The following is a 20,612-nucleotide window of genomic DNA, read 5'->3' as shown; positions in this document are numbered from 1 at the left end:
AGTCGGTATGATGTTCTAACATAATGAAGTGAATTCAACAAAATGTTCAGATCCTTTTTGCTGATTGTTCCAATCCATTCACAGTCATGACTGCAGTGCACAGGTTGAAATATCTGTTTAATGATGATTTCAATGTTTTGTATATCTGTAGTGTAGAACAGTGTTAACAATGTTACTAATAATATCCTCTGTCAGACCTGGATAAACAGTCTTTGTTTATCTGTTACCTTTGTCCAACACTAATGCCTCTGATGACCTTTAAACATCATCTCTGTAAGGTATAGTGTGTGACACACTACGAAGTACAGAGGCAACAGTTAACTTTCATATAAAACCCTGTGAAAAATCCCATTTTTCTCTGCAAAACATCAGTAATTTTCCTCTGTCCCATTTGAATCACCATTGCTGGACAGTGTTGGTGCTCTGACATTGTCTCTTTGACAGTGAACTCTCTCACAGCTGTAAGAAACAATAGGAATATTTAAAAACTCTAAGCCACAGTCGAACACATGAGCACAGAGGAGAACAAACCCTTCTAATCCTCCAGCACTCCAGCAGCTAAAATGTTATCAGCTAAAGTAGCAGCTAATGTTACCTGCTAAGTGGGGGAGGGTCTACTCCGGTACACAAACACAGATCCACCGGGACAACAAGACTGGGTTGAAAAATTGTTATTATGTCAGAGTAGAATATTTAAGCAGTTCACAATGTTTCCATTCAAACAGATTTGAAGTGGAACTCTTTTTAGGGACCCTATTGTAATTCAAGGAATTATTGAAACGATTTTTCAAATCACAATCTTCAACGTGCCTATGATGCCGATGAATGGCCTCAAATGATGACCAAGAAAATCTGGAGTTAGAGGCCGCCCCAATAGGTATTGTTATCTTGGTTGTGATATTTCTAAAATATACATATTTCAATACTATATTTGATAAAATATGTTTAAAATGACATGACAAATTTGGGTAGAATTCTTTGGTAATTGCAGTCCACCTGACTTTTTCCAGTCAAACATCGAGCAATTATATGATATGAGATAATAATATAAAACTGTAACGCTGTAATAGTGTTTTTATTTACAGTGTTTATGCACAAACGGTAATGGGCTATATCACCGAGCAAATAACGCACAACGACCAGACACTTGCCTTCTTTGTTTGAACTGTTGCATCGACTATGGCTCCAAAATGATGAGTCACCCAAGACATCAGCACTGATTAAGAAAATCATTGAGAACAGTAAATAGTACTTAGTTCTAGTGGGCCAGATCCATATACAATGATTATGAATAACACATTTGACTGAGCATTTACATGATTGGTTTTTATCCGTCCCCCTCCTTGGAATTAAACTTACTGCATGTCCAAATGGTCTGTTCGGTCGGCTATAAATCCTTACAAGGGATATTTTTTTCCAATCAGGCTGTAAATCTGACTCTAATTATAATATACAGAGAGAGTCTGTGAGCTTCACCGCTCACGGCTTGGTTCGGAAGGAAGGAGAGACTGTTTGCGTGGGAAAAACTGCCGTTTATTCAGGGCACAAATAACATAATTCTCCAAGTCCACAACATAAAGTACTGCCGTCACCCTGACGGCTGAGGATGGGACTGTCTGTCTGTGCTGTCCTGACTCCGCTCCAGTCCTCTCTCTCTGTACCCAGCCTACTGCAAGAGACCAGAACCAGGCTACAAGCATGTCTATATAGCTGACTGATTTCTTGATTCCAGCTGTCTGATCACCAGCTGAGCCACTCCTCCCTCTCCTCCAGCAGCCGCCACTCTAACCACACCCCTTAGACTTAGGCCGGGATCCCGCCGTCCGCAAAACCCACCCTCCGAAAATCAGCCACGACCATGCAGTTACCCGGCCTATGGATCACCTTCAGTGGAAAGCCCATTGGAGCGGGGCATGGTCCGACTAAAGGGTGAATGAGTGCCCCAGGGGATAATAGCGCATGGCGAGGCCACTGTACTGTAGTTCACCTCCCACTGAGCCAGCTTTCGGCTAATGTACAGTACAGTACGTAAACCCCCTCCACCTCCTGGGACTAAACGGCGCCAAGGAGCTCACCGGTGCATTTTTTCTTTTTAAGAATGTTCAAAACAGTTGATTTGGCCACACCTCGTGTTTTTTTGCGATTTCTGTGATGGGTTTGTTTTGATGTTTCAGCCTAATGATGGCTTGCTTCACTGACAGTGACAGCTCCTTGAATCTCATATTGAGAGTTAACAGCAAAAGATTCCAAATGCAAATGTCACTCCTGGAATCCACTCCAAAACTTTCACCTGCTAAATTGAAGATGAAATAATGAGGGAATAGCACACCCCTGTCCATGAAATAGCTTTTCAGTCAGCTGTCCCATTACATTTGGTCCCCTATAAAGTGGGAGGCACATATAGAAAGAGAACTCGATTTGGATGTAAATACAAATTAAAGCTGAAAGTGTGCAATCAAAGCACATCTTGTTAATTTCATTTCAAAATCCATTGTAGTGGTAGAGCCAAAAAGAAGAGAATTGTGTTGATGTCCCAATATTTATGGACCTGACTGTACATACAGTATACACACACACACACGTATAAATAATATTTAAAACCTATTTGTCCAAGTGTACAAACTGTGTTCTCCATTTCATTATTAAATAATGAATGGTTTGAAACAATAAAAACAGGAAATTAAAATAACATAATATATCAGCAGCTGATGATGATGATGATGATGATGAATGAAACCTTACTTAGGGATGCATGATATCCGATAAATAGGGAGTGATAGACATTTTTCCATAAGCCCAACTGCAAAGGTCATTCAGTATCTCATGTCATTCACATGTTTTCCATGCTTACTGTATTTCCATAGTAAAGCAAAGTATTTGAACAGCTTTCTATGTAAGCTCCCAGCCCACTATCCCTAACTTACACTATTTTCTTTTTTTCTGTTTTAAAATACGGGAAAATGATGCAACTTTTCAACATTAAGCGCGTGATCTTTGGTACCAAAGTGACATTTAATACCATCATACTCCAATGCATTTTAAAACATCAGCCCCATATTGAAATTGTGTGTGTGTGTGTTGCACACCATTTGTCTCGTTAATGTTCCATTGATCAGCTTTCATTTGATTTCAAATGCAGACATATCACCACCTCTGAGCAGAAGGTATTAGACTAATGGAATGACATGCTTTCTTTATTTGCTTGTTTTTTGGTTTAGGTTTTTCATGTTAACAAAGGTGGCATAGCAAACTAATAGATATTGTTGTCTTCCTCTGTGTGACTCCTAATCTTACAAAGGCTACATCACAGATAGATTGCACTGGGCACAGCCAGTGACAGAGGGGGAATTAATTAGCAGGCCCTCACTAATTATTAAGCAGCCAGTGGCCAGACCTGTTTTTGTGTGTATATCAGCATGATGTGTGTTGAACCGCCTGGGAGAAATTGCTTTCTATTGATAGGGTAAGTGTCTTCTTTATTCCACTGCATTTGATTAATGTGGAGACACATGGAGCCTGGGCAAAGGTTATGTCGAAATCTGGAAAAGCCATGACCTACAAATTAACACATCACGCTCATTCTAAATTTAGCATATCTGATTAGAATCCCATCTCTTGTTTAGAGGTCTCCCTGTTAGGGTTTGGGTGCTTTTAAGATGGCCTTTTTTTTTAACCTGTGCATGTAGAATTGCATGTAATTAATAGGTTTCAGCATTTCTCAATTTCAGGATGAGTGTTCAACCTGCGGTGTGAAACTGTAATCTGTCTTTTTTCACTGCATCAAAATGGATGTGAAATATAGTGTACTAATGGCTGAAATTGTATTAGGGCTACTCGAGACAGTGTTGATGGGTGGAAATGCATTTAGATGAAAGCTTACACTGGTGAAGGATCTATCTCACCATTGATTGCTGTTGCATTCTCAACATGTACTTGAATGAATCTCCATGGAATGATCTCATCATACTCTCAGAACAGATTGTTAGCCTGGGATTATGTGATGGAATGATTAAAACGGAAAGTATTACAACTTCCTGGTGAACTGTCCAGGCTGTACCCCGCCTATCGCCCTATGTCAGCTGAGATAGGCATAGCACCGTGACCCGTGACCCTCCGGTGGAGGATGAAGCGGTAGATAATGTATTACAACTTCAAACATCTTCTTTACTGGTTAATCTTTGGGGGTCACAAAGGGTGCTGGTGACAAGCGTTTCCCTAACAGAGTTATATGGTGCTTTTCCAATATACAGTTCTAGCACTTTTCAGCTTGAATGTACTTTACTCGTTTTTTTGCCTTCCCAGCCCTGGTGCTTTTTTTGTTACCTGCTCTGGCGAGGTTCCAAGCAAGCTGAGCCGATCCTAATTGTGATGTCAACAGACTGTCGGCCACTGATTGGTGAGAGAGTATCGTCACTGGAAGAGTCATGAGTGCAACGTCAGACACAGGAATCAAATCGAACAATTTCTGTAGATCAGTTAAAAAAAATCCTGAAACATGCGTTCATCTCTATTTAGCAAGGAAAATCTCTGTCAAATATCAGTCTAATATATTCATCAGACATCAGAGTCTGGCGTATTTAGTATTTAGCGACATCGCTGTCGAAAGCCGGTGATCCTGAGCCGAGTCACAACCCGTTCAGTCATATTTCGGTTCAGTGACTATGTCAGACGGTCATGAAGGAAGTTCTGAAAGATTCTGTGAACAAATCTATTTAATGAACTGTGTCTAATGATTCAGTTACACCTAAAAAAATGTATTTGCTTGTCACTTATTTTTTTGTGTTTGTGTTGCGTATAAAATGTCATGGCAGTTCCGCACAGCCGTGGTATGATGACCCCGCCCATGTTAAGGAGGTACTATAGCAATTGAAAATGCGCCTGCTACCGAACCAAGTAGAGTCGAGTAGTGCTAGAACTGTATAATGGAAAAGCGCCAGAAAGGAGTGTTATAAGTTGAAGACTGATACCTGGCTGTGTTGTTAGTACTCTCAATCCCCAGCTGACTTTCCAGTGCAACTATATTTGCACTCAGAACCTTTTCAAGCCCCTTATTTTTTTTCCCAATAGCAGAAAATCTCTGATTCCAGTTGTGCTCAGCTTGTTGCATAATACCCAAGGAAATGCAAGCATGTAATCTCTGCCAAATTAATATTATTAAGGTAAATGCTCTATTATTGTTGTTTTAATAATTAATAATATTAATATAGCAAAATATGGTTCAGGGCTTTCAATGCATCATCAATTCAGTCATTTTGAATGTGGAGTACATGGACAATGTGCTTAATACCATCTCTAAGGTGTATTAATTAATTTTAAATTAAAATAAGGCATTTCCCTAATTTAAAATTAATGTAGGACTGCTGTTGTTACTGATTTATTGATTGTGAACTGATGTTTCCCCCTGATGTTTTTACTGAACACGCCACATCACAAATTTTCCTTTTTGTTAGGACAATTTGAGATTTTTTTTTTTCTTTAACCTTGTGTTTTTAGTTTTTGTCTGAGTTAGTTGTTTGACATTACCCATACCTCACCACACAGTTTATTGCCACAACCACAATCTTTCCCAATCACTTGTGGGCAGTAAGTATTACAATGTGAAGTTCCACTTTGCAAGATCACAATTTCTTCTTTTCGTTAGAGATTAAAGAATGTTTCTGTGATATATCTAGATATATCAAATGAGTGGAAGACAGCCTATATAACATGCTGAATCAGTGTGGTAAGTGGAGAGAAGTGTTCGTTAGAGACAGGCCTGAAACTCTCTGGTTGTTTACAATGATCTGCTCCCTCGACTTGCTACGCCTGGATGAAGAGTAGCGTTGTTTATGCCTGTGCGCAGCTCTGATTGCATGCTTTGGCTCAGAGAGGCTGGTTCAGCCCAGTTCTGAGGGCTGTGCATGTGTGCTCGGACACTCCCCAGCTTGTTTGCTCCCTAAAACCAACCATAGTTGGAGGGACCTCCTGGCAGAACTGTTACCAACAGTTGTGTAATTAACAACAAGCCTCATCTGTGTTGGACAATGATTATAAAAATGTATGAGCCAGGACGGCACTCTCTCGGGCCTTGGAGAATAGAGCTGGATGCTCCTCTGTCAGGATCAGATGAGGACTTTGATTGCATATTATTTGAAAGACATTTTATTTAAAGAAGAAAATCAGATTTTATCTAGCCTCCACTCATCTCTCAGTTGTTAAAAACTCCCCAGTGTGGTGTGCATTAGTTTCAGAGGAGGATTGGATGAAGCTGACTGGGTGTGGTGCTGCTGGGAAGTTAGGGAGGTTGGGGGGGTTTGTCCAAATGCTTTTCACAGGGGAGCTGTTTTTAGTGAGCTGCAGCTGGTGCAGAGGCTGCCTCTTCTCTGATGGTGTCATGGATGATGCCAGCAGTCGGCTGCTGCTCCTGTGCTCTCTCCAGAGACTCATTGTGGAGAATAATGCTAAGAGGGAGGGGGAGGAGAAAGAAGTTCCTCTAACTGAGATTAATTAGGGTTTTTGTATTATGCTGGGGACAATAGCAAATGCAGCTGAGGCAAAATTACTTATTGTTACATTGTTAATGTCTGTGCTCAATATGTTGCAGGAGAGAAATTGAATGTTTTTTTGTCTCCGTGTGTAGCTCAGGGTCTTTGTTTTGTTAGCATGCCCTTGGTCGATAATGACACCTCGACAATGGTGAAGGACTGGCACAATAAGGTTAACGGAGATCTTCCGCCTTCTTATTCTTTCTCGTCAGGTTCATAATGCTCATGCAAATGCAGCTCACTCTTGAACCCAGATGGGGAGGCCTTTTCTTTAAAAGCAGCTGCTGCATATAGATAAGATGGATCATTTCAAAAGCCAAAGCGTTCACCTTTGCATTACCTGGACAAGCATTGTTGTTTACAGTGCACTCTGTGTGTGTGTGTGTCTGCGTGTGTGTGTATGTGTGCCGTTCAAATGAGAGAGAAGAGATGGCGATCCACTTAAAATATGAAAGAGAACGTGCCCACTGACTGAAGGACGAGAGGAATTTAATCAGAATTTAAATCACATCAGCCAAAGATGGGATTTGCTGTTGAGGAGGCAGTGCCACTGTGTTGTGAAAATAAACTAATTGCTTTTGAGCCAGTCACAAATTTGTATGAAAATCAGACCCTGTGCAGTGTTTGCAAGGTTGTGGGGTTAAGGAGAAAACCCCATTATATGATTGCACAATGAAACAAAACAGTAAATTGCAATGATCAATTCATGTATTCGTTATTGCAGATGATTTTCAATTGTGCGTGTTTGTTATTTGTAGTTTAATCATTTATTCTGTTGGCTAAGTATTTTCCACATGGTTTTCCACTATAGATGGTCTGTATTTATGTAGAGGTTTTCTAGACGTGATGACAACTTTAAGCTGCTACAGGTTTACCAGTCACCCGTTCACTTAGAAAGATATGTGATAGAACAATGTGTAGCACATTGTTCTATCACATATCTTTCTCCTATTCACACACTGCCGGCACAGCCATCGGGGGCAACGTGGGTTAAGTGTCTTGCCCATGGACACATCACAATATATATAGGAGTGGGAATCAAACCCACCACTTTCCAGTTTCCACCAGATGCCATCCCTTTTGTTCTACTGTGTACACTTTTTCTTTTTCATTGTAAGTAAATACATCTAATAGTCATTATATAGTAAGGATACATCAGATCATGATGGAGGACATGCAGTCTCTTTCCATTTGTGTGTATGTAGTGGGTATGTATCGGCAAATGGGCCGTTTTATGACCCACTTATTGCAGTCGAGTGCCAGGAGCACACACTGCATATTAACATTAAGCCATTAAGAATTGCCCGTTGATTGACATGCAGCAACAAAGGCTCCTGCCAGGGAACATAATAAGGGTCACGTTTTCCACCTGACTAAAATGACAGGGCTAAAACATGTTGCGCATGATGGATGGTTCGAGGTGAATCTGTTTGACACCGTCAAAGAAACCTGTCAGCTCCACCATCCAGAAAGACACGCACAACTATATACAGTGTAATTTCAGCAGGCACCTTTCATGATCCAGAGGACACAGCGAAAGTTCTAGAAAATTGAGTGGAGGCCACCGGTGCTCACATTAACAGCCTCACCCTCTCACAGTGAGAGCATTTTTGATTGGTGGTAGACAGAGAGAATAGCCCCGTCTTCATTGACATTTCCGAAGCAGCAGCCACGTTTTTCTGCGGTGGTGACCTCAGTGAATTTTATTAGCAAATGAGACCTTGAGGGTTTGGGTTTAAAGAGCACCCCGTTCCTTCTGATCTCCCCCCCCCCCCCACACACACACACATAATGATTTTCACAGAGTTCAAGACCCAAATGCAGGAGGAATGAGTGCTAGTCATTATTGCAAATAATATCCTCTGCTCAACTCATAATTAATCTAAGCACCTACTGACTTTTACCTATAGACTTAAATGGTTCAGATTAGATGGTTCCTTATTTGTGCATTATATATAAACATACTTCCTGTTATTTTTCATACAGTAAACTTACTTGTCTACTATTTCTTCTAATCTTTGTGAAATAAGCATGTACTATGCAACCAGACCTTTTCATGTGTTCTCACTTCTAATATACATATAAAAGGCTCAATCTAGAGTCATGAAAAACAACACATACAATCAAGTCATTGTGCACTAATACATTAAGTGTAAATATTGCATCTTCTTTCTGTCAAATGGAAATCATTTCCACACAGTTTACAAACTACTTAACTTAACTTAACTTATTTTGGTAATTACATTTCACCTGTTTCATTATGCTCGGGTAAAAGAGGCTTTGCTATCCAAGAAAAACAGCTTCAATAAAAGCAGGAGGGTTCTAGTGGCCACCAAATAGATGATTTGCTGAGTGGTTACATGGTTAGTATTATTTCTGTGGTTGGTCACAGCTTGTGTCAGTCCAGATGGAAAGAATAAAGAGCTGGTGACGTTGGATTAGATAGAAACGTATGCCTTGTTTGGACTGCAGCCCAAATGGGATTTTTTTTTAGTATATCCAGATTGTATCTAGCTAGAATTTTTTGTTTTTCTTTGGCAGTCTGAAGAGCTAAAATACACAACACAGGGGATGTGTTGCATTGTACTCAGTTAAAAATACAGCAGAACCATTTATTTTTATGTTACAAATATTATAAAAACCCATTTCTTTTCCTTGCATACACTATCCCAATTCAGTCCAACAGCCGACTGCTCAGTCAGACATTCAGATGAGTCATGCTTGTGGTGGCTAATATATTCTGCATAAAAAAAAGCAGTGGACTACTTAGATGTGTTGAACTCACTTTTCCTCTGCCTTTCTGCATGGTTTCTTTTTAAAAAATTTCCAGCGACTGAAGTGGCACCATCTTCGAGGTTTTCAGATTTTACACGTCTGGAGATGCAATAGGGCTTATATTTCGTTTCTTCTCATAGCTGCCACTATGGAGCTTGGTTTCCCAGTGTTGTTTGTCAGTCTAGCTGTGTGCAGGTTTTCATGTCTTTGTTTCATGTGTGTTTGCAGCGGTGATTAAATTTGAGATTTTCTTGAATGCATCTTGAAGTGATGAGATTTTACCAGGGTTTTTGAATGATTCTCATTAGCTCCTCCTGTTAGCGCAACACACCGTGAACCCTGCATCACTTTCACTAACTGTCATCCACTGGTGTTTTGAATAATTGAATAATCGAGGAATAATGCTCAGTGGAGACAAAGATTGTAGACGATTTTTCTGTCACATGATATGTGATTTGTGATCTAGAACAGCGGTCCCCAACCTTTTTTGCTCCACGGACCGGTTTAATGTCAGGAAATATTTTCACGGACCGGCCCCCTAACGTTCTCTGGTTGCTATGGTAACGCTTAAACGTACCTTCAAAATAAGATAAACAAAACAGCTGTAAACGTTTCATTAATGTTGATATATTTGTTTCAATCCCTGAATGAAGCCTGTCATATTTGGAACAAGAGTCGGGACCTTAAATTGCTTGCACAAAACTATTGTTTACAAAATCAGTATGCGTCGAGAGCACGGGTGGGAGAGAGAGAGTAACAAGTGCGAGTTAGTGAGGTCTGCGGTCTTGGCCATTAGTTCATTTACTTATTTTTGTGTAGGTGTGTAGGCTGAATACGTCGCACAAGTAAGCGAGTTTTGCGATTCACTCCTCGTCACTGAAATGTGCTGCCAGCGGTGACTTCTTTTCTGAGAGAAATCTCTGCAGGGGCTCTCGTAATTCAAACACTCTAAGAAATAATGTCATTTTATTCAAGTTATTTATTCTTTCTGTGCGGCCCGGTACCAAACGACCCACGAACCGGCACCGGTACCGGTCCGCGGCCCAGTGGTTGGGGACCGCTGATCTACAATATGCATTTCCAGGTGTGTTAATATGGAGATGCTTTCTGGCATGTTTCTGAAACACCACCACGACAAAGATGGTTTTCATGATGCCGGTTTGGAATTGAAAATGTATTTGTGTGCCACAACCAAGTGTGATCTGTCTCTTTAGTTTTCGCCCTCTCCCAGCAAAATGCCTGAAAATCAATGTATGCTTAATGCTTTTGTTGTTGTCGCCTTATTCACACTGCAAGTGTGACTTGTTACTATTGTCTATTATTTCAGCGCAATAAAAATCACACATTATGCTTTACTGGCACAACAGCATTAATATATGTAGCATTTGCAAAAGGAATACATCTCCTTTTTAAGTAATCCATCTTTTTACACCAGCCTCCCTGTTCCTTATGTTCAGCCATCATTATAATTTAAGGTGAAGTTGGCCTACATTGGAATAATAATAAATCTGTTCCTCCGTATACCTTAGACAATAGTCGAGTCCTGGCCTTTACGGAGTCGCAGAGACGGGGCTTGAGTGTGCAGAGAGCTCTCTATTTTTAATTGGTCTTGAACACACCATTGTTAAGGCACGAGAGATAGAGAACAAGCACGAGAGGGGAAGAGAAAACACTCTTGTGCATCACTAGCACATTAGCACGGCACTAACACAGTGTCATTATAATTTGCTCTTAGTCTCGCTGGCTAATTAGTTTGTCATGGTGCAGCAGGTCCCACACAGTATGCGGTCATTTGGCTCAGAAAGCATAGAACGTGACTGACAATCAGTGTTCCTGTCATCTTTTGTTAGACGATGACAATAGCAGCATGATGAGGTGCCACACTGTCACTTTGAAATACTGTACTCTTAGGTTTTATGGTGGTCAATAATGAGAATATGTTTTTTTTTCCTTGTTGTGTTAAGACTCACTGACCCAAATCAAGATGAGATGAATTTAGCAATTCACGCTTCAGCAGCTTCCCTGACACTGAGCAAGACAAGTTCTGATTTGCAGTATATAAATAAACATGATTCTATCTATTAAGGCAAAGCAGTATTGTTTATAAGGTACACTGAAAAAAATACAATGGTAGACCAACATAATTTCAATTGGAAACACCTGAATGAATTAAACTAAAGTGACCTAAAGTTTAGTACCCAAGGTGTCTCCATGTATTTCAAATTCACTTTGAACAAACTTCATCTGATGGTGTAAAACATTTTTTAACCATTATCTGTATTATATGTAAACCATTATCTTTTTTTTATTCCTGATTTCACATGTACACCGCCCCCCCCCCGAAAAAAAGAAAACTTAAAACTGCAACAATTTGCAAAAGAGAACAAAAAGGTAAAATTACATTACAATCTACTATAGACAGTAAGTAATCAAAATATCCACAGTATGAGCTTCTCAATACGAACTTCACTTTAGATATTGCACTCTTGTGAAAGTATAATACTTATAGCACATATGATTCAGTAATATTTTATATGCGGTTTATACTGAGACCAGTGCTTGTTATACAGTATTTTATAACATGACAACATAACAAGTTTAAAATTTCAAGGTTAAATAAGAAAAGCTAAAGGTAAATCGGTACAATTTAAATGTATTGTACAGTGGCAAAATAATGTCATTAAAATTGATAGGAATATGTAAATTAACAAGAAAATAGTGATGATCTGGTTTTTGTGAAATTGTTGATAGCACTCCATAAACCATCAAGCCGTTGTGCTGCATCGTGACTAAAGGGAACAAATGACTACGCACATAAGGCATCTATTGTTTAATGAATGTGTTATTAAATTAAATTCAAATGTTTGAGAAGAATGGTATAAATGCTGCTTGAGGGACCTGATGCTCATCTTTCATTAGCAACAAAGATCAGTCCTATGCTTAAGTCTCCTGTGCAGCACTGTCACAGTGTATCTGTGTGAAATGAGTTTTAATAACAAACAGAAGCGGTTCAGTCTTTGTAACATCAGCTACAGCTGAACAACTCATCTACTCATAATTAGTGCTGCTTCACATCACACGACTGGCTGTCGATGTTTCAAAGGAGGAAAACAAAAACAACAAAGTGATTGTGGCTACGAGTGCAGATTGTTGAACATGAAGATGTCATGTCGAATCACCTGATCGAGGCTGGACAAACAAAAGTCAGCTCATCTCCTGCCCCTTCATCTTGACGTTACACAGCTTCCCGCAGAGCGTCAGAGATAATTAGTCTCAGCCCTTGAATCCGAAGGTGAATAATAGATTAAAAAGTGAAGTGTTGGAGTTGCCTGTTGTACACAAGTGTGAATCATAACATAATCATGCTGTGCAGAAAAAAACAAAGGTCACAAAGATATACAGCTGTTTACAGCATGAAAGGGTAGCTGTCGTAACGGCGTACACAGGGAGATAACATTACCAAAAGACCGTATTCAAACTGTATAAATCAAATCTGTTTAATTAAAATTTCATTGAAATTATATTTTAATGAATATAAATAAAAGAAATGAATACTTTTCTTGCATCTCATGTTCCAGTTGTTATGGCAACACCTGGGTTGTCATCATGTAGTAGCGACGGCTCAGCTGTCGAGGAGACAAATCTGAAGTTTCCATACTTCAATCCAGATTATCTCCATGACAAATAAGCAGGAAACTAAAGGTCACACCACTGCTTCCTCTATAGAAGGTTAACTAGTAATGGTTATTTAAGTTAGTGGTTGATGGGGATCAACAATGTTGCCAATAATTTGATTGATAACATAAAAAAAAAAAATTGTTTTAATACATTTTTATATATAATATTACATTTTTAGAAAAAAATATTTAACATGAATTAACTTTCGATCGGGGCACCCCCTGAAATCAGGGAAAAGACAATCAATCTATGCCTTTAAAATCAGTCAAAATAATCACTGTATCACACTGTTTGTGTGTGTGTGTGTGTGTGTGTGTGTGTCATGCGTTTGTGTGTGTGAAACAGGAGGAGATAAGAAAGATAAAAGAAGGGAGTGATGCGGTTGGTGGCCGAATTTACAGCCATATGGCTTCGGTCCTAACATGGTGAACAATGTACGTGTTGTTTGCTGATTTCTGAATCTGAAATGATGCAGAAATCATTCTACATGTGATTGTTTTGCATTCTATGCCATTTAAAAATGCACTAATTAATTGGCAGAAAAAAATCAAGTTTCGTTCCTTGGATTAATGTATAGTTAATATTTTTATGGTATCTCCAATAGTAATGCTCAATTTTGTTGCAATAATAGGAGCTTGACTGAAAACATTGAATAAAAAAAAAAAAAAATCCAGTGGGTCGAAGTCTGGAAAAGCTAACTATTTTTGGGTACATTTTGAAAGAAAATGAAGCAGATCTATACATCCTTAATATAAGCGTTCACAATTAAACTTGTGTAACGGTGTAATTAAAGCCCTGACAGAAAATGAGTGGTCTTTGATGATACAAAACATTTTTGCTGTACTTTCTCTGCCATTTTCTGGTGACTGAGTGAGTCGTCATTCAACTGGAAGGTTGTGGGTTTGATTCGCGGCTGCGCTATAATATATGCCGATGTGGCAGGGTGAACCTGGAGACACACACACACACACACACACACACAGGGATAACATGCATACTCAGCTGTGCAGATTCTCTCTCTTCCCGTCTGAGTAAACACAAATAATGTGAAGTTTTCTGTCAGAAAAAATCAGAAAGTGAAGTCATAATCACAGGTGTGGGCAGACCACAGCGACACACACAACACATCCAGTGTGAACCAGGCAGAGTGAGCAGAGTGAACAGAGGACAGCTACCTCCGTGACAAATGACTATGCCATTCTTTGTGGTCCAAACATAATGATTGGCGATGTTTATTCCAGTATAGCGCGAGATCGTTAGCGTTTTATTTTGTTTTTCCAGATAAACCTTTATTTATTGATGTCTGTGGGGATGCGAAGAAAAGATAAAAGATATTTTCAGATAAAGAAAATACCAACCCTAAGTGTCCATTATTTACTATAGCGATTGAGTAAGAACAATTTGATAGATACGGTATGGTAAAAGAAGTATTATTTTTTTTTGATTCATGCTCACTAGTCTATATTTCAAACCCTCTGAAAAACATCTGTGAAATTCTGAATATCCTTGATTCCAGTTATATCCACATTTGCACATTAACATGCAAGCATTCATAACTCAGCAATGTTGCAAGATACCAGTTTGGGTTTGTGGTTTCTCTCATGTGTGGAAGAGAGACTATGAGGTTATATAGCGCTCTGGACGTCACATGACTCGGTTTTTACGAACCGCCACGTTGCCCATGAAAGATGCAGCAAAAATGAACAAGACCTGGTGCAGGATTTGGCAGCTCACTGCACACTTCAAATCCATGGATATCGACCGATATATTGCAACACTTGAGAGACTGAATGTATCTCATCCTTATAATGCCAAAGCGTGCTTTTTACAAGTTTGGAAACGGGGGGGGGAGAGGACATTATTCCAAACCTAAAGTATCACATATCATGTTAGCAAAATGTTAGCATTAGCAACATGCAGCAAAAAATCAACTACTGCTGTGTCAACGTTCCTGTGCAGACAAACTCTTGGAAAATCTTGTTGAGTCCATAAATCACGAAGAGCGAATCCATTGCTTGTTGGTTCCCATCGCTCCGTCCTCTTCCGCTCGCTGTGAGCACAGCATCTGTTCACTATCTTAACTTTTATGATAAACAGCTGGCAAAGAGATGAATTGCTTGACATTTTGTCTGATTTACGTGCTGTCTCGTATATACGTCTATAGAAGTGAACGGTGTTATGTCCTACCTTAGTTGTGTGACGTCTTCTACCACACTTAGAAACCCTGAGTTAGCCCTTTAAAAGTCACAAATGAACATACAGTATACATATACATATACAAAACAACAACTTGCATGAATTGCAATAAACAAAGCTGAAGAGGCTGACTCTGTGTCATCACGTCTCACTGCTCCTCCTCCTCCTCCTCTTCTGCTCCCTCTGCCGTTTTCATTGTGTAAACATGACAGAAAGCCCCTCCCTGCTTGTTATCTGGAGCTGGAGACAGATGGAATTGGTGAGCGTAACAAGTGCAGCACAACAGGACAAGTGGGCAAGTCGGAGTCATTGATGGAACAAACCGGGTTCTGTGAGAGGCTGACAAACTCTGCGACTGATTTAGTCTGTGTCATTTACTCTATAATTTCATGACAAATATTCACAGCCACCGTGTTCCAGCTCTGCCTTACATACATTGGAGCAGAGTTTTTGTCTCACACCTAACGCCTCCCAGACATTACCGCACTCTCAATATTAATACGTAATTTATTTCACTCCCTCTTGGCTCGGCCTCAAATTCTGTTACAATTTGTGCCATCTCATTACCGAGCCAAGCTAAATAGGATGATGACAAATAGAACGCGTTCTGCCTCCTCCTTGAAAGTTTGCCAATATAATAATTCTCACTTTGGTTTTATTGGCAAGAGGGGAGACGATTAGATTAACCTTTAATATTGAACCAAAGCGATACAATCTTAATGGGTCTTGCTTGGCAAATAGATTTCAATGTATTGATTTTGCATCATATCTCTCTATCTTTGAGTGGAAAGAAAAAAAAACAACAACTTGTTTCCAACATACAGGGTTTTTTGATTAGTATTCCTTTCTCTACCATATTTTTTGATAAATGATAATGAGTAGAACGTTTTCATCAATCCAAAGATCAGAGCATTCACTCATTAAGGTTCACAAGCTGCGATTCTCAGTGCTAATTGGAAATATCTCAGTGCAGTCATTTACCTGCTTTCTGCATATTTTAAGATTGTGTCTGTTATTCAGCTGTTATAACTGAGGACTTTTTGAATAATACATCTTGCTGGTTTATCTTTCTGTGACATTAATCTGCCCAAAAAAACCTGTTGATGGAAGTGATACATAGCCACCATTATTCTGCCAAACATAATATTACAAGCAGTTAAAAATGCATACAGTGTCCTTTCACAATCCTGACCAAATTATTGTGATAAACAAACTTGACCACAATTAACTTATAAGTGCTTATTATCACAATGAACGATAATATCCTACATTGTCCCTGTGATGGGTGACTGTCACAAGTGTTTGTTAGCCCTAATTCATGGCCGTGAGAAAGCAGACACCCTATATCTTCAGCTTTCTGATAAACTCTCCCTCATCCTAATCTCAAGAACATGCTTACATGTTGCTAATGAAGCATGTAAAATAAACAAGATATTCAAGTTACTTAGCATTGGATTCTGTACAAGGGTAAGTGGAATCCATTGTCTGTGAGATCCTATCACTCCATCTTCTACACTGACTTTGAGCTTGTTTTATGGCAGTGTTTTATCCTGCCGTCTCTCTGCATCTTTAACCACTTCTTCCCTGACCCTCTTTTTGGAGTCCCTGCTCGAAAAATGACATGCCCAAACTAAATAGAGTAAATCTCTGCAGTTACAAGCTCTGTGTGGATTATCGTGGTATCAAACTACAGATAACACTTGTGAGATTCCACCAGACGAGTAAGTTTTCACTGTAGATGCCACTGTGTCAGAGTAAATGTACATGGAACACAGCATAACTGAAGGATTTATTTCTCTCGCCAAAAAAACATGTTGGTGATATTGGATTTTAAAGCAAATATCACCTTTAAAATATGCAGTAGGAGCTTAAAAACACATGGAGGTCATGTAACAACATGTGGACATGAGCTGTGCAAAGTCTGATGCGGCTGAAATGAAGCAGAGTGAAATTACAGAGGTTTTAGTAAAGATATGTCTCGGCGTTCTCTCTTTTGGCACAGTTTGCCACCATCTGTGCCATTTGAGATTTCTTAGGTACCAAATTATTAAAAACCCATTTAAAAGAACTTGTTTTTAAAAAAACTCTGGCTTACCTTGATCAATTAGGGTGATTGACAGCTTGTTTCAAACCTCTAAACTGGTAGAATCAGACCCAAAATGCGTGTGAATCACTTCATTATCGAGTCAAAAGGACATAAATGTATATGATGCATTTGTGCGGACATTCACCTTTCTCTAATCGGAACGATCTAATGTCACTCTGTAATTATCAATCAGACCGGGATTTGTTCCCAAAGCATGCTGGAAAGGGTAGTTCTTCATTAGAATTGGGTTTTTTTTCCAGTGGAAATAACTTATTTTGATAAACAGCAAAGGTAAGACGACATTTCTGCTTGTATTTCTTGAAAGTCAGTTGTTGTTTTGCTCTTATTTTGGGGCTGGATCCGTGAATCTTGGTCGTAGAGTGATAAAAATAGTACCGCTGGAATCTGTGGGTTCTCTGCTGTCCAGTCGACACGTGTTTTTTTTGTTAACATAATCACGCTGACGATCTGGTGCCGCTTTTCAATGTGTGCGCTGTAACGTTTTTTTCCGCTCTTGCTGGTTTGATCCGTCTGTGTTTTGACGGTGTTTTGTGAACATAAGAATGGTTTATATGAGCTTTTAGCTGAGCTTCTGACCTCTCTGTGGGTATGCAGCATGTCTGTGTTTGTTAAAGTTAGACATGGTTTTATGATGCTTTTGTCGCTGCATCTTCACTTTCCGTGAAGATGTTCTGGTAAAAATTATCTCTAGATTTCTTGTCCTGAATTGTTCTGGCATCATGGAGCACCACATCTATTCACCATCTTCACTCTTTATGAACAAAGCCAGCAAAGAGATGAATTTGCCATATTGCAGACATATTGCCTGGTATATATGGATTTGAACATTATGGACATTATGGATTTGAACATAATTCCTGATCTTTCACTGCTGATAAAGAACTTCAAACTGTAATTGGGAATTTTGAACTGTGTTTAGCAATTGGCTTTGGAACCAACTTCCTGCCAAAATGGTGACGTTTTGGTTCCAAGTGGTGCATGACGACGGGACTTGTGATGTCAAAATTTAATCACAGCTCTGTGTAGACTGCATTGGTCTAAAACCTCTTCTGGATATTTCTGCATCACCAATCTTTCATCTCTTTAGAAAAAAGTATCTTTAAAATACTTGGTAGTTAATAATCCTGGTATTACAGTTTCAAGTGTATATAGACTATTCCTTGGAACTTTTTATTATGAATCCCTGTTTTCCTGACAGTGTCAACTAGCGCGTTGATGTAAACCTTCTCAACTCACAATAAAACCAAACTGATGTTTGTGTTTCAGGTTCAGCTTTCATGTATGTGAACACGTCAGGACGCTTTGCTGGGCAGAAGGCTTTACTGCTGACACCACAGCTGAAGGAGAACGACACACATTGTGTCATCTTCAACTACTACATAGGAGGCAGAGACAACAGCCACCCAGCTCACCTGAATGTGTACATCAAAGAAAACAACAGTCCTATGGGGATGCCAGTCTGGAACGTGTCTGGTGCAGCCACTCGCTCCTGGACCCAGGTGGAGCTGGCCGTCAGCACGTACTGGCCAAACTTCTACCAGGTGAGGATATGTGATCTAAATATACCTCTCTTTTGTAGAAGGTGTCAGTTCAAAACTTGGGATTCTAATTCTAAGTAGCTTTCATCCTTTAGCCAAAATCATTAAAGCCTGTTGACTGGGCGGAGGCTGACGAATGAATTATTTGAGAAGGTCCAAACAATTGCACAATAGCTCATTCAAAGCACCTAAGATTATTGATTTGCGGGGCTACCTCAGTATCCATGGTAATCTTTTCTCTCTTCCTTTCATCGAAGCCCATTTCCCTTTTTTTTTTTTCCTTTTTTTTCCAATTCTGAAAACTCATTTTCACTGACCAATGCACATGACTGCTGGCTGGGGCAAGGTGATTTCACACTTGCCTGGCTGTTATGTTAGTTCACCAAGGCTTGTTCCACAAGTCTACCAAATGTTAATTGATGCAGAGCAACCCCTTAACCTCCCAACGGGGGGTTAGTCCCTCTGTGAATTATTTAATTATGGTCTGGCAGAGCAGGTCCATGCTGGTGCTGGGAGGTGTTCTTCTGCCTGCTCATCACAGCAGGTCTGATATCTTAGTTAACAAGGCACACCGCTGAGCTTCTCTCTCTTGAAAGCACGATAGGAGGTTTAATGAGAGGCACACAGAGAAAAGAGAGATTTGAGAAGGACATAATGTTAAAATTAGTATGTGCTCATTACAACAGTGTGTGCAACCAGTTATGATGGTATATGGTTGTGACGTCACCTTAAAGGCAAGGCAAGTTTATTTGTATAGCGCCATTCTTACACACAGAATACATTTGAAAAAAAAAAAAAAAATCTATTATAGAAATTAAAACCATTTAAAACATCAAACAATTTAAAATCATGCAGAAATTATTGCAATTTAAAATCATTTGAAATTAAAACACAATCAATTCAAAAATCAATTATAGAAATTAAAACAATTTAAAATCAACAATTTAAAACATTAAGCAATTATGGTAAATTATTAATATTAGAAAATTGGTAATATTCGAAAGCTGCAGTAAACAATAATGTTTCAACCCTGATTTAAACAAGCTGACAGTGTGTGCACGCCTCAGGTGTGCACACACTTAAAGAATCAGAACTCCCAATTTCAGGCCATAATTTATCATGAGCTGGTTGAATTGTGCTCGTTAGTTACACAATACATATTTGCTGATCTTATATGTGCAATTATGAAATAAAAGACCTCTTGGGGGGTTTTGGTGCATGTCATCACTTTCTCCTTGATTTCTTGAACAAATTCCACTTCATGAAAGCTGTCTAACTGTCTAATAAACTGCCGCAGCCTGTAATCCTGAGCTGGCAGATTCCTTATCTCATTCCAGTTTTCTTTTTCCAGTCTGTGATTCATTGTGTCAGTTAATGCAACACAGACCCCCCCCCCTCCTTTAAATTATTTAAATCTGTTACTTTTTAACATCTGCAATTGTGCAATTCTAGTGTTTCAACTTTTCTTAAAACTCCACCTTCTTTTTCGACTTCTATGTTCAGGGTACTGCTCTTTTTATGATACACCAAATTGATGTCCTTGTATAGAGAAAATGGGCAGATTACAGTACAGTTTGGTACAGTGGATTATGGTTTGGATTGGTAAAACCCTGGGTCAGTCTTGCGTTTCAACTGTGAACAGTACCTTTACTTAGTAGGTGGGTGTGGGCTCTGTCCGATGGCTACATAGCTTGACATAGCACCGGTGCGAGGACAACGAACAACAGACAAACACTGGCTGGCTGCTGTTATTTTGTTCTTCTTAGTGGTAGACTGCTATTTAAAATTTATTTA

The 20,612-nt window shown here is 39.3% G+C and overlaps 1 protein-coding gene across 1 annotated transcript in view; it reads left to right on the top strand.

Moving 5' to 3' along the window:
* Positions 1–20,612, top strand: part of LOC310942137 (receptor-type tyrosine-protein phosphatase mu) — a gene marked incomplete at both ends in the record, with an annotated part of 191,606 nt that overhangs the window by 45,114 nt on the left and 125,880 nt on the right. Inside the window, 1 exon segment of the mRNA XM_083907444.1 lies at positions 18,547–18,821. Coding sequence (XP_083763570.1) covers positions 18,547–18,821 — 275 coding nt within the window.

The sequence above is a fragment of the Microchirus variegatus genome, assembly GCF_963457635.1.
Source record: "Microchirus variegatus genome assembly, chromosome: 21".
NCBI classification, from domain to species: Eukaryota; Metazoa; Chordata; class Actinopteri; order Pleuronectiformes; family Soleidae; genus Microchirus; species Microchirus variegatus.
The sequence above is the reverse complement of the archived record's forward strand: the minus strand, read 5'-3'. Positions and strand labels throughout refer to the sequence as shown.